The 14523-nt window shown below is 55.2% G+C and overlaps 1 protein-coding gene across 4 annotated transcripts in view; it reads left to right on the top strand.

The window, feature by feature from the left end:
* Positions 1-540: 540 nt before the first annotated feature.
* TRAF3IP1 (TRAF3 interacting protein 1) overlaps positions 541-14523 on the top strand; it is a 63200-nt gene continuing 49217 nt past the window's right edge. For 3 of the 4 annotated variants that reach the window (XM_047084915.1, XM_047084914.1, XM_047084913.1), the window contains exons 1-7: positions 541-663; positions 3406-3474; positions 3956-4117; positions 5842-5985; positions 6088-6516; positions 8970-9041; positions 9944-10019. In XM_047084915.1, coding sequence (XP_046940871.1) covers positions 541-663; positions 3406-3474; positions 3956-4117; positions 5842-5985; positions 6088-6516; positions 8970-9041; positions 9944-10019 — 1075 coding nt within the window. Of the gene's footprint in view, positions 664-3405; positions 3475-3955; positions 4118-5841; positions 5986-6087; positions 6517-8969; positions 9042-9943; positions 10020-12424; positions 12527-13985; positions 14082-14523 lie in introns of all 4 variants that reach the window. The other variant, XM_047084916.1, reaches the window with a different exon arrangement.

The following is a 14523-nucleotide window of genomic DNA, read 5'->3' as shown; positions in this document are numbered from 1 at the left end:
AAATACCAAATCATTATGTCCTACACTTGAAACTGATGCCATATATGTCAATTATATCTCAATAAAACAAAGGATTTAAAAATGGGGCTACAATCAGCATCTTTTAATAAAAAAGAACTAAAAACAGATCACAAAGCCTCCAAACTGCTGGAAGGACTTCTGCAGTGAACTTGTGCCGGCGGCCCGCAGACGGGTGGGACACAATCACCGACACCTGCTAGAACACCAAGGGCGTGGCTTCGTCCAGGTTGCGAAGCGCGGGCACGACTTCTGGGGCAGACTTCTCCCAGCAGGCGCTGCGGGCGGGGCGGGGCGCCGCGGCGCGTCCGTTGCTAAGGCCGCGCCGCCCTGGCGACGGGCGCCTGCGGCCCCGCGCACGCGCCGTAGCCGACTCCGGTGCACTGTGGGATGGGAGCCCGGGCGCTGCGTCCAGGCCGGAGCGGACGGCGGCGGCGGCGGGGCCGGCGGCGGCCCGGGAGCGCGGCTTAGGCTCGGCGGGTTGGCGGGGGCGGCGGGGGCGCGGGCTCGGGCGGCGCCGCCATGAACGCGGCCGTGGTGAAGCGGACGCAGGAGGCCCTGGGGAAGGTGATCCGGAGGCCGCCGCTGACGGAGAAGCTGCTGAACAAGCCCCCGTTCCGCTACCTGCACGACATCATCACGGAGGTGCGGGCGGGGCCGGGGGCCGAGGGTCGGGGCCCTGGTGCGGGTCGGGACGCAGGTGGGGGTCAGGACCCAGGTGAGGGCCGGAGTCAGGGTCCCAGGTGGGGGCTGGGGCCCTGGTGCGGGTCGGGACCCGGGTGGGCGCCGGCGCTAGGAGTCAGGCCCCGGGTGCAGCCGGAGTTGGGGTGCCAGGTGCGGGCCGGGGCCCAGGTGCGGACGAGCCAGGGTCGGGACCCGGGTCAGGGTCAGTGCCGGGAGTCAGGGTCCCAGGTGCGGGGCCCGGGGGTGTGGGGGGGTGGTGAGGGCCCAGGTGCGGACGGGCCGGGTCGGAGCCGGGGATCGGGGCCCAGGTAGGGGTCGAGGCCAGAATCAGGGTTGGCGTTAGAGTCGGCCTCGCCTAGCCGAGCACAGCCGCTGCCCGGGCCCGCTGGGCCCAATCCCGCGGTGCCTGTGCACCGAGTTCCTTGCCTTCACCCCTGCTCTGCCCTCTCATCCACCCCCACTGGGCTGCCTCCCTCCGCCCCTCAGGGAGCCTTATTTCTTTCCTATGTATCTGTTAGAGCTCATCTTCCATTTAGCTTGGCAGGGCCGTTTTTGTGACACACCCCCCCCCCTTCCTTTCAGTGCCTGGCTCGTGAAAGGTGACCAGACATTGTGGGATATTGAAGTTATTCTTTTCTATCCTCATGTTTCCCAAGCATCCTCCACACTACTCTGCACCGTGGTCCCCATGTTTTAGATGTTTGATAAAAACCTGGGGGTGAATTTGTTGAAGGTGGTTGTAGTGGGACACCAAAGGGAAAACTCTAGAAGAGCAGGTTGATATTTGCCGCTGAAGGGCACAGCCTGGCCTCCATGGAGATTGTCTGTAACTTTTCCCCAGTGGATGGTGAATTACCGAACGGTGGAGACCGTGTGTGTTTGTTGCCATATCCTGGGTGAACTGAACTGAGTAAGGTACACAGAAGGTGCACAGCCAGCCTTCGTCGTTGAACGGGGCTGTCAAGGCTCCTGGTAACTCAGGAGCTCCGTGGTGCAGCTAAGAAGGGTATTGAACCCAGCAACTTGGGCGTGGCCTCTGGGAGTTAGGAATCAGGTTGAACTTGCAGGCTTCTGAGGGCTCGCCGGATTGGTGCTCGTCTTCATTTCTCTTTCCGACCGGTGGGCGCCTTCCTCTCCACAAACTGCTTTACTTATCCGCTCTCTCAACTTAGTTTATAATGTGCACCTCTGTGTTAAACACCCTAACTGTGCTTGAGACTCTGGAATCCCAGCCACATCCCAGGGCTGTCTTGCCTAGCTCTACCTCCTTCCACCTGTCCCGGCCAGTGTTTGGGAGGGGACAGGGCCGTGTGGAGAGCCTGGTGGGAGCTGGGCTGTGTGCTGTGTTATCCTGCGAAGTTGGCAGGTAGTGACGTCTAAGCCAGGAGGTGAGGCTGCCTGACCCCAGTGCGTGCCACCATGGCCCGACACGACACCTTTATCTTCTGTGTTAGTCCTGTCTGGCCACTGAAGTGGGGAGGCAGGGGGCATATGCCTCATCCTGTGGGTCTTGGTGTGGTGCTGGGCTCCTGGAAGGCCAGAGCACATTGAAGTGGAGGAGGAGGAGGGACATTCTAGCAGGAATTGACTCGATTGACCAGGCAGCCAGGCTGTGTGGAAGGAGTTACACGTTCTCCACTGGGAACCAACGGTCTGCTTTTCTTTCATGGGTTTTCTTTCCTAATCTAATGCTGAAATTAATTTCTCTGCCCTGTGTAAAGGCAAATTCATTAATTGGCACCTACTTGTTAAGGATATTAGGATGACTGACCTATTGGAAAGCATTTTCAGGTAGGGGGTGAAGAGTCTCCTCTGAAAATTCTTCACTGCCTCTGAGTATTGTGTTCAAATCACCGTTGGTATCTTAGCTACGGCTCAACTAACTCAGCCTCTTTCATAAATCAAAGCATTGATCTTGTGAGGTTAATGTTTTGTGTCCCTTAAAATTATTATTCACAATTTTACTGTCTGCAAACTAGGAAAACGTCAAAAGAGACAAAATGAAAAGGTTCCAGGAATATTAAGGATTCTCTCTTTCTCTCTTTATGTTTATTTTTGAGAGAGAGAGAGAGAGAGAGAGAGAGAGAAACAGAGTGTGAGTGGGGCAGGGGCAGAGAGAGGAGACACAGAATCGGAAGCAGGCTCCAGGCTCTGAGCTGTCAGCACAGAGCCCGACGCGGGGCTCGAACTCATGAACTGTGAGATCATGACCTGAGCCGAAGTCGGTCACTAAACCGACTGAACCACCCAGGCACCCCTGTACTGAACCCTTTTGCTCCCTTGAACGGGACCCTCTTGGCCCCGGGACCTTGCAGGGACCGTTCAGCCTGACACGTGTTTCCTAAACACCCCCGCCCCCCACTCTTGTTTCCTGGTAGCAGTGGCCTCAGTTTAGATCTGATTTCCTCTGGGAAGCTTTCCCTGACACCTTTGCCCCTCCTGCATTTGGGTTGGGGACCGATCTTGTGCTCCCTAGTGCCCTGCAAGTCTTTGTAACGTTCACCTGTCCCCACTTCCAGACTGGGTCCTGCCTGGTAAAAGGCCATGGCATGCGGTAGATACTCAAAAGCTTGTTGAGCAAGTGAAGGAATTAAATCCTGGATGTGGACAGGCTCTGACGGCTCCTGACCGTGGGGCTCAGGGAGTGAGGCTGATGAAGGGGCTGTCCCGTGAGGTGCTGACCGTGGCCTTGATCTTTTGAAGGTGATCAGGGTGACTGGTTTCATGAAGGGCCTCTACACGGATGCCGAGATGAAGTCCGACAACGTTAAGGTAGGCTGGGGGCGTCACACCCTCACCTTAACAAATGGGTGTTTTGTCAGCGGCGTGCCTGAACCCTGAGGTCCCCTGCATGGTCATGCTTCCTGTTTCTTTGTCTGGCAGCAGGTGTGGGATCGGCTGTCCCAGAGCCCTGGCCTCTCCTCCCTCCCAGGCGTGCCGGGTGTGTGTCGGCTCGAGGGGTCGGTCACTCTGTGGGCTGCGGTTCGCCCTTCCCGTTCCGTTTCCTTTTTTCCGCCGACTGCGCATCGTGCTGATTTTATCTGTTAACAAATGGAGTCAGTGTTTCAAGGTTTCTTCTGGCCTCTCCGCTAGAATTAAAAGCGTCAGCGAGTCGTTTTGTTTTGTGACAGAGGGTTCGTATTTCCAGATTTGACATCTACCAACAGTAAGCGTGCCTGTTGAACATACCGAAGAGGGTGCAGAGTTCTTTGGAAGTACTTTTTTGTTTGTGTTTTGAATGGAAATCTTTCAGGATAAAGATGCAAAAATTAGCTTCCTTCAGAAGGCCATAGACGTGGTGGTGATGGTTTCAGGAGAGCCGCTGTCGGCGAAACCAGTGCGGATCGTGGCCGGGCACGAGCCTGAGAGAACTAACGAGCTGCTGCAGAGAATTGGAAAGTGCTGTCTCGGCAAGGTAATGCTGGCGAACCGCAAAGTGCTGTCTCGGCAAGGTAGTGCAGGGGTGCAGAGCTGGCGGGACCAGAAAGCAAGATGGGGACGGCAGGGTCGGAAGCGTGGGGAGAGGGTCTGGTGGCGTCTGTCAAAGGCTATGCTTCGCAGCCTCCAAGTCGCAGGAGAAGCGATTTAAAACTGTACCGTGAAACAAGTGAGGGGATGCCACGCACACCTTCTCCAGGCTTCACTGTGAACCAGCGGACCTCACAGGCGCTTGCTCTCGGGGCGGGTGGCTGGAGGCTGCGTGCCCGTGCACCCAGCCCTGCCTGCCTGCTCCTTTTGGGCCTCCTTCCAGCACAGGGGCGGGGGCGGGGGCAGGGGGTGGGCAGGGCGGAGGACCTGCTTTTCTTCTTCTCTGGGGCTCATGGGATGTTCCCGTCCTCTGCCTACCTTTCCAGCCTCTGTTTTCTGCTTCTCTCCATCCCTTCCTTCCCTCCCCCTGCCCCGCACTGTCCCTCCGCTCCTCCTCTCCTCCTGGCTGTTGGCTGCAGAGCTGTGCTGCCTTCAGAGACACCTTGTGTCCCTTGTACAGGGGCCGCTTGGTTATTTCCTGGGATCCTCACTGTGGGTTTGAAGCTGGGGTCTCTGCTTAGACCCAGCCCGGGTCATTCTTGCCAAGGACGTTAAGGACATCTCAGCTTGGTGATGGCAGCAGGTGTCTCTAAGGCCTGGGGAGAGGGCATAGCTGATACAGCCCTTCGTGGACCCTATGGATCGTGGGCGGGGGCTAACCTTCCATGTTGCCAAAGTGGGAAAGGGTGGCCTTCAGCCCACACAGCGGTGGTGGGGGTGGGGAGCAGGGCCCCGAGGAGGCCTCCGGAGAGTCTCGCCCTGGTCTGCATCCAACTCTCAGGCTTGGAAACGAGGAGCTCATTCCGCCAGTGCCCCGGCTCTGTCCCCAGTCCCCACCCCTGCATCCTTCATGTTCCTTCTCTTTCAAAACACATTTGACTCCTGCCTTCCCTGCTGAATCCATTGCCAGCTTCCTGTTGCGTCTGGGCACAGCCTCTCCATGGCCTGGCTCACAAGGCTTCTGGAGATCTGGTCTACTTCCTGTCCCCCGGCTCCCTCTCAGCTCTCACGCCCGTGCCTGAACCCTGAGGTCCCCTGCATGGTCATGCTTCCTGTTTCTTTGTCTGGCAGCAGGTGTGGGATCGGCTGTCCCAGAGCCCTGGCCTCTCCTCCCTCCCAGGCGTGTAATTGTTGCATTTGGTCTCTCCCCCAGTACGCACAAGCGTCCTTGACCTGTGGTCTAGCGCCTGGCGTGTGACAGTTGCTCAGGGCATCCTTGTGGAATGAACAGGCGGGATTCCTGAGCGGAGGTGTTCGAAGCCTCTGCGCGGTGGCAGGGACGCTGCAGGAGGGTTTTTGTGTTTCATAGAGCTCGAGTTAGATCATTCCATGAGGCCCTTTCCATGCGGGGCCCTGTTGATCCTGGGCGGAGTTCAGGCACTTGTGGAACTGTGTGGGTCGCCTTTGTTGTCCGTGCTAACACACCGGAGGCGACAGTTACCAGGAGAGGCCGTGCTTTGTGCTAACAGCATTTCCTTCTAGTATTTTCTCCCGGGACCTTCCTGGGGAGACGCAGAACGTGTTTAACGAGCTGTCCCTGAATGCCCATTTGTCACTTGTGCTGATGTCACTTTCACCTTGCCTTTTGTTTCCTCCCGCTCTGATGACAAGCTCTCCAGTGACGATGCGGTGAAACGAGTGTTGGCTGGAGAGAGGGGGGACGCGAAGGCAAGGACCTCCCTGACGTCCAAGTCTCAGGAATTGGACAACAGGAACGCGCGAGAGGAAGGGCCCGGAGTTCGTGAAGATAAAGAGGTGAATTGCAAGTTGTGCATATCCGGAAGGGAGATAATGAGTCTTTTTGTAGCCCAGGTAAAGGTGTTTATAAGTGATGCTGTTATTTGACCTTTTCTTCAGGATAAAAGATATTCTGAGATAAATGAGGAAAGCGCAAGGAGAGACCAGAAACAGAGGGAAGAAGTGAAAGAAGAAAGCAAAGCACGAGACAAGGACAAGGACAAGGACAAGACGATGGAGAACGACCGTGAGAGACACAAGGAGCCGGAGAGGGACAAGTACCGAGAAGGAGAGAGAGAGCGAGCCAGGAACCGGGCCAAGCAGGACAGGGACAGAGGCACCCAAGAGCGGGACAAGGACGTGGAGCGCGAGAGAGAGCGACGGAGTGAGGCCGGGAAGGAGAAGGAGAGACGGAAGGAGCGAGAGCGAGAGCGGGAGCGAGACAAGGGCCGGGACAGGGACCGCGACAGGCGGAGGGGCAAGGACGGGGACCACTCCAGGAACCCCGACAGGGAGAAGAGCAGAGAGCACGACAAACCGGAGAGGAAGGTAAAGTCCTGGTTGCAGCCCTCTGCCTTTAACCTGCAGCGATTTCTGTCGTTGTCGTGGCATGATTAGGAAACCGCTTCTCTCCAGCACCACCTACGTCAGGCTCGGGTTCCCAGGGGAACCCCAGACCGACCCCAGGCGTTGCCAGGTGTTTTACGAGGTGCTCCCCTCACCTCTGCACCGTGGGCGTGCACGTGGGCGTTTCGGAAGATGGAGCTTCATGCCGTCGCTGTGCGCACAGTTCCTAGGTGTGCCTCAGCCGTGTGCAGGCTCTTACGCACCGCCTGGCTTGTGGGCACGGCTGACTTCTGGCAGGATTAGGGCCACGCTCTAAGTCCTGTGCGCATTAGTGGAGGAGCACGAGACCTCTGATTGCTGTAATTCTCATTTGATTAAGTTTTCAGCTACATTTACGACAGGCCAGAAAATTTGTTTGGTTTCAGACGGTGTTTTCTAAACATGCAGGTGACTTTTGGGCTCATAGAGGTGGGGAGGCTTCCGTCAGGACTGGCTTTGCAGGTGCCTGTTCTCACGGGGACACTTTGGCGTCCCAGAGGCGGAATGTGGAGATCTGCTGGTATCCAGCTACTAGGAAGGAGGGGCCGAGGTCTGGAAAGGTTCAGGGTCTGCCCAGGTGAGGTGGTTGGGTAGTGAGGAGCAGGGCCAGTGCTGGCACTCGGGGTTGTGCCTCCCGGCCCTGTGGCATCTCTGGGATGTACTGTACTGGGCGATGACGGGCCCAGTGGGCATGACCCTGGGGGAGCCTCAGGGTCTCCCAGGAGCCCCCTGAAGTGATGGGCCCTGTGATATGTGTCCTGAAAACCAGGCTTCCCTTAGAGAAAGGCTTTAGAAATAACAAAGGCATTCCGCACCTTTTGCCTCTTTTTAGAGGTCTAAGAAAAAGTATTTTTCACTGACCTCATTTTTCTGAGGCGCTAGCACGTTCTCTCGTTTTTTTCTGTGCCGGAGTTGGGCAGCCCCCGGAACGGGATGACCTTCTCAGCTGTCCAGGTCTTATGAAGTTTCCCATACTGTACGTTCACTGAAACTGCTGGTGCGGTGACCGGTGTTATAAATAGAAAGCTAATTCCAAAGACGAGTTTTTATAGGCGGGTCTGTGGGACACTGGAACCTGGTGGGAGTGACGGCTTGACTTCGCGGGTGAGACCAGGGCGAGGGGCCTGTGCTGCTGCTGCCTTTTTTTTTTTTTTAATTTATTTTTATTTACTTATTTGTTTTTTAATTTTAAGTAGGCTTCTTGCCCAACGTGGGGCTTGAACTCACGACCCTAAGACCAAGAGTCGTCTGCTCTACCGACTGAGCCAGCCGGGCGCCCTGGGCCTGTGCTTCTGCTCAGAGCTGGTCCTCCAGGCCCCCAAAGCCGGCCGTCGGGGTGGTTTTGTGGGGCCAGCTGCTCCCGTGTAGATCTGGGGTTCCTCTGCGGGGTCTGCAGGGCAGTGCTCGCTGGTGGTGAGGACACCCCGTGTGGACACCTCCCAGGGAACCAGGCTCCGGGACTTTGGTACAGGCAGCTCTGGGGAGGCTCCCGTCCTCACCCTCCGTCAGCTCCCTTGACTCTCTTCCACTCGATTTCTGTCTGGAAGAGACGATGATCAGACCTTCTCAGTCCCCCTCAGGCTTTTTGTGAAGATGAGGCAGGTGGTTGGTGTGTCTAGAGTGTGGGGGTGCGGGGGGGGGGGAGGGCCAGGTGTCAGGGCTGGGGGTACGGTGACTCCTCACCCTCAGGGGACAGCGGGGCGGGCGAGGGGCTGTGCACAGAGCCTGATGTCTTCCGCAGGGAATTAGGAGGACAGCCTGGTGCCTTCTGCAGGGAGTTAGGAGGACACGTGGTCGTTGACTTGAACCGTTGTCCTTTGCTTTTCAGTCCTTGAGGAGGACGATCTCTGTGTAGTCTCTCCTGCTTTCTCCTCCTCGCATCAAGATGCGTCTGTTAGAGACCTGACTGTAGGACTGAGTTGGTGTGTGCAGTTTGCACGTAATTTGCTCTGGGAGAACTTTCCCGATGTACAGCCTGAAGCCTTCGCTTACAAAGAAGCGTCCATTCGGACGTTGCCCCACTCTCGGAAGCACGGACTGTGGCTGTGTGTCCGTTTCTGTTCACTCCTTACCCCGTTTCCAGATTCCTGCGTCTCGCTGAGGAGTTTGGCCTGGTGTGGGGATCCTGCATGTCTAGGAGATGCCGTTCCGTAGTTTCCCAAGAGGCACCGCCCTGACCCCGTGGCCCTGCCCTGTCTGCCCCGTGGAGAAAGGTCCCGGAAGGCCCTTTGGAAACATGGGTGGCGTCAGGCGTGGAGTGTGACCGATGCTCTTAAGGGAAAGTGATCTTGCTGCTGGTCAGCAAGAAACGTCTCGCATCTTGATGTGTTTGTAGATGTCACAGATTTGAATACCAACAGAATATGATGAATTATTGTTGTTGTTTTTTTTAACAGTCCTCAAACTCAGGGGAGGTGTCTAAAAAGTTGTCAGATGGATCTGTGAAAGACTCCAAAGCTGAAACAGAGGTAAACTTTAAAAAATAATTTCAAGAGACGTAAACGGGTAGCTGTGTTGGTGTGGTGACTGCAGCACTGTGGCCTTTTCCAGCCCACGGAGATCCGGGTGCGGGACATGGCCCAGGCTCACGTGGGAGTCCGGATGTCCATGGTGGGCTGTGGGCTTTCCTTATTCGTTTATTTGACAAGTATGATGTATGGGGTACAAAGGGATGGGGGCGTCATCCGGGAGAGGGTCCAATCTCCAGGCAGACAGGGAAAGCAGGGGCACTGGAGGGACCCCTCCAAGCTGTGCCCGGCCTATGTGGGACCCTGCGGTGCGTATCCTACGGCTGGGGGACAGCCGAGGCCGGGCCATGTCATCTCTGCGCCTCTGGGCCCCAGAGGTTAGACTCATCCTGACTTTCACAGTCCAGTTTGCATTTCAGAAAGTGTATCCAGGCAGCTTCAGGGAAGATGGATGAGGTGTGGAATGGAGGCTGGGGGCCAGTCAGGAGTCATCCTGGCAGGTGCAGCAAAACCACGGCGGCTGCTTTGTGCTGTCTTTAAACGTGAACACTCGCACTGTGAATTGTTACGGATGGACGCTTGTGAGTGAATGGCGTATAGCTACCGAGAGTGAGTCCTCGGGAACACAGCTGCTAAGATAGTGTTTCTCAGTGTGGCTGGTGGACTGCTGGCCTTTTTAGGCCTTTGCAGAAGATTGGTTTCTGACTGTAGAGTGAAGGGGCCTCCGTGTGTTCAGTTCAGCCTCAGGTCTGGAGCAGCCCCGTTCCGCTCTCGAGCGTCTGTATGGTGGTGTTCTCTTTGCTCTTTGTTCTTCGTTAAGCAGAGCTTGAATAGGAAGTCTGCTCAACGTGTTGCTGTGACATACGCACTGATTCATTCCTTCTCCTTCTCTTTTCTTTAAGACTGAGGTTTCCACTAGAGCGTCTGGGTCCGTGACAGCAAAGATGTCAGAACGGCGATCCAAAAATTCAATGGAAGGTACTGCAAATTTATCATTATAAGTAACTGAAAATATGGAAATTAGTCACCGTATCTGGTAGAAACAAGTCCTGTGGCTAGAAGGCAGATGTACCACTGGGGGAATGAACCAAGGCTATGTGAAAGGGGTGAAGATATGTCTGTCTGTCTGTCTGTCTGTCTCTTTCTCCCTCTCTCCCTCTCTCCCTTCCTCTTTCCCTTCCTCTCCCTCTGTCTCCCGTGCATGTGTGTGTGTGAGCCCATGACACCAGGGGCAGGGGAGCGCCTCTTTGCTGGAGATCTGTTGCAATCTGGGAGATGTGCTCATATGGTTGCCAGTCGCCCGTGTTTCCTTGACTCTGGTCGTGTGAATCGGTAGGCTCAATTTAATCCTGATGCAGAGTGGCCGACAAAAGCACCCTGCTCTTAGGTGATGTTTACCATTTAAAGATCAGAAATGGTCCCCAGGAATCATGCCAAAAGCTAGGAGCTGGAGCTCAAGTGGGCAGGCCCTGCCGGGGCTTAGCCCACGCGCAGTACCCGGTTCTGACGGACCGGTAGGTGGGAGCGAGGGTCAGGCCGGTGCCGGCGAGCGCCCCTGCAGGCTTTCCAGGGAAGTGTCACGTTACTTTGAGCGGCGGTCGTGTCCGAGAAGGCATCCTTTTCCTACATCGTAGAGGTCCAGGTAGCGTGGACCTAGTTGGACGTGAGAAGTGGCACGGAAATGAGGCAGAGTCCTCTCCTCATAATGGTATGCGGTGCCCTTGAGCGTCTCTGTGCCGGCACCTGGCCTCTTGTGGGCGATCTCTGTGGGCGAGGCTCCCGGGAGGGGCCCCTGGTGCCCGGGGCAGGCAGGCTTTCGGGTGTCAGCCGAGGTGCACACCAGTTCCCCGCGCCCGACGCCTTTTCCGGTGTCTTTGAGGCTTGCCGACTTGGGTCCGTGAAAAATGAACGGTGCTGGCTCTTTTTTTTTTTTTTTTAATTATTAATTGTATTTATTTATAATGTCAGTTCCAGGCATCTAGGCTGGTATTTTCACTACTGGTGCTGGCTCTTTTTAATTGCTAGTGAAATTGTGCATTTTTAACGTGTGTTAATCATGTGTATTGACCTCTCGGGCCTGTCCTCTCCTTTGTGGGCTCGTCACCGCCGCGATGGAGTTTCCGTGTTGTCCTTAATTTGCGCAAGCTCGCTGTCTGTGAAGCATGGCTGCCGATTTTTAGATACGTGTTTGTTCTTTTTTTTTTTCCCCCCTAGTTCATCTCTACTCGCTGTGTTTCATTCCTCACTTGCCTGAGTGCTTGATTTTTCGACACTGGAAGCGACCAGTCGTTTTTGTTTTTTTTTTTTTGTAGTTTGTCTAGAGATTCGAGAGACGAAGATTTGTGCTTTATCCTGCATTTTTATGTTTAATCTTTTTAGTGACGCTGTAAGGTGAGGCTCTCAGTTTATTTTTCTGGAACACCAGGTGTTCCAGAATTATTGATATTAAGCCATTTTATGTGCCTATTCTTCCAGGTTATTTTACAACATTGCATCAAAGAGTCTCACGTCCCTCGAACAGAACTAATTAGTTTGTCAGGATTAGGTTGCCCGTGCCCTCACTGGGGAAGACTGGACACCTGTGGTTTCGAGTCAGTATGCATGTCTCCGCCTCCCCCAAGAAGACGCGTGTGCCCGTGCTGGGCGGTGTCGGCGGCCAGGATTGTGCTCGTTCGTGGTCACTTTGTTCAGCGATGGTGTCTTCTCTCCCCCGTTATTAGCGATGAGTGTCAGAACGTGTGCGTGTCGCTGACTGTTGTCACTGCACCCCAAACCTGGCCTGTGTTCATCTCAGCCCATAGTTCTGTTGGTTTCGGGTTGTTTCAAGCTGACGGTTGTTACTGTCCGCTTTTCTAATAGCTCAGGGCGTGTGCGTCTGAGTTGACTGGGGAGCTTGTGCCTTAGGGCTCCTTTCCCGTGGTCTCACTGAGATCCGATCACCAGAGATTCCAGGCTTTGTGATGCTGAGCTTTACCGAGGTGTCAGCAAGCTGGTGGGCTCTCCCCTGCCTGCCAGTCAGGCGCGGACCTCAGCGCCCAGCCTCCCCCACCAGAGCTGCCGTGCTCAAATGGGTACGGCACAGGGCACTTGGGCAAATGTCGAGCATCCGCAAGGTGCATGAGGCACAGGACATCTATGTTCTACTCAAGGAGATGAGCCTACATTTACTGGAGTGTGGGGTCCCAGGTTTGTTAGACACACAGACTCTTAAAGCTCTTCTAGAATCCCCACAGAACCCAAAAAACATTCTTCGTAACAACACGATGATTTTTGCTTATGATTAAGTAGTGTCTTATAGCAGAAAAATACACTACGAGTGACTGTACAATGAAGCATTACAAGTTAAGTTTAACACATACTTTCATTGTGCAATTTCACATCAGGAAGAAGGGACTCTAGAACCAGTGAAAATAGTGCCTCCCCTGAAAAACAACATAACCCTTCCTACAGTAAAGCTAAGAAGGAACATACCGTGAAACAGCTCGGTAAGACTAAGCAAGCCCTCGTGGGGGCTGTGAATGTTGGAGAGTGACACCGTTGCTTCTCTTTGACCAGGGGACAGGTGCAGCTCTGCGGGTGGAGCCCTGCTTGAGCCGGGCCGGGGCTGTGGAGGGGGGGCTCTGGCCAGGGTGGTGCAGGCTCGGGGCGTGAAGCCCTGCCCACCAGAGCTGCCCCAACCGTGAGTGGGTCTCCTACCATAAGTCAGTGACAGGCTGAAATTGTCCATTTGAGTGTTCTGCAGATATTTCTGGAGTACCTGCCCCCCCGGGGAGTGTAACGTAGAGGGACAAGGCAGATAATAAAGAGAACGAGGGTGCTGCCTTCACGTTAATGACGAGACTTTTGATGGAAACCGTAGCCGGGAGGGGTGGGTGAGGTAGGGGCGGGGTGCGTAGGCAGAGAGGCTCCGAGGACAGGCCATCTGGACAGAGAGTTGACAAGGTGACGGGGGACGTGCGGGCGTCCGGGAACAGGCAGAGGCCCTGGGTGGGGGACAGCCTCGCCTGTGTGAGTGATGGGAGGCCCAGCAGCGAGGCGGGCGGGGAGGGGAAGGGGGGAGTGGCCCCTGAGGAGGGAGGCCCGAGGTGTGGGCCACGTTGGTCAAGTGTTTGTGGCGAGTGTGAGCAGAAGCCCTGGGAGGACATGAGGCCGGACAGAGGCCTGATCAGACTCAGGTTTTAGAAGCATCTCCTTTTGAAACTAGAGAGGCGCAAGTGTGGAGGCCAGACGGCAGGTAGGTGTCCGGGTGAGACCGTGATGGCAGGGACCCGAGTGTCACTGGTGAGAGCAGACTGGGTGTAGGACACATTTATGGAAGGATGACAGATAGGCGGGGTGACCGCGGGGCACTTGCTAGAAAGGAGAGGGCACGGAGGTAAGGTCGGTGGGGAGGGGGCTGGGCACCTGTGTGGCCCATTCACTGAAGCGACGGGGCTTCGGGAGGAAACGGTTGGTGGGATGGGCTGCAGCACGAGGAATTCTGCTTCCCGCGCACGAGGTTCAAGTGCCTGCGAACAGCCCGGTGGTGCGTGGAGACAGCAGTCGGAGGCGTAGGCCCGGGGTTCAGGGAGGGGCAGGAGCCACTGAAGGTGACGTCGAAGGAGGTGGGGGTCTTTTGCACGGTGGTCTTTCCCTGACACGGAAACCCGTGTGAAATTCAAGTAGGGGACCGTGGAGATGAAGAGGGCGGGCTCTGGAGCCCGCCAGGACCTGCAGGGCGGAGGCGGTACTGCTGGGGGTCCCACAGTCCGGAGAGAGGGTGTCCTGAGAGCCGGGGGCCGGAGGGGCGGCGGGAGGAGGGGGGGAGGCGTGTGTCCTGTGACTCTGGAGGGGATGAGCGAGCATGAGCCTCGTGTAAAGCCCTGTCCGTCCCAACGGGAGGACCTGCCCCACACGCAGAGTCCTCTGCAATGTTTTAATCTGTTGTTAACTATTTTGTGTCAGGAAGAAAGGAAGATAGTATCTCAGCTAAAATTTTAGGCTCCTTGGTGTCTGGATTAAATAATGAACCAGATCAGGAAACTACGACCTCGAATATAGGTAAGAAAAAGATATTCTTTAGTTTAAATTCTTTACCACTTTGACGTAAAGTATTTATCTCGGTGTAGTTATATTTTTTATTCTAATCATGATGTACTGAAGATCAGAAATGATACCAAATATTGATACAATATCAATGACATCGATATTCCACTTGCTTTAATTTGCTAAGTTATGATAAAGAACATTAACTCAGTTTTAGTTAACTTTTACGTGCCTTTTTACACGTAACTCATTTTCGCGTCTAGATCAAGATGCTTTCTTCATCTTGCTGTTGGGATTTAGAAAAACGATGTGGACGGGTGGATAGAGAAAATTATTCAGCTTTCCGGTCCTGCTCTGTCTGCCGTGTCGTATTAAGGGAATGCCCCCGATAAAGGTTTTAGGGTGCTTGCTGCGGCACGAGGGGACGTTGTTGCCCGCGGCTTGCGCTCTTACCCTG

The sequence above is a fragment of the Lynx rufus genome, unplaced genomic scaffold, assembly GCF_022079265.1.
Source record: "Lynx rufus isolate CCGP_SWC_20201006 ecotype Redwood Valley unplaced genomic scaffold, mLynRuf1.p SCAF_2, whole genome shotgun sequence".
NCBI lineage: Eukaryota > Metazoa > Chordata > Mammalia > Carnivora > Felidae > Lynx > Lynx rufus.
The sequence above is the reverse complement of the archived record's forward strand: the minus strand, read 5'-3'. Positions and strand labels throughout refer to the sequence as shown.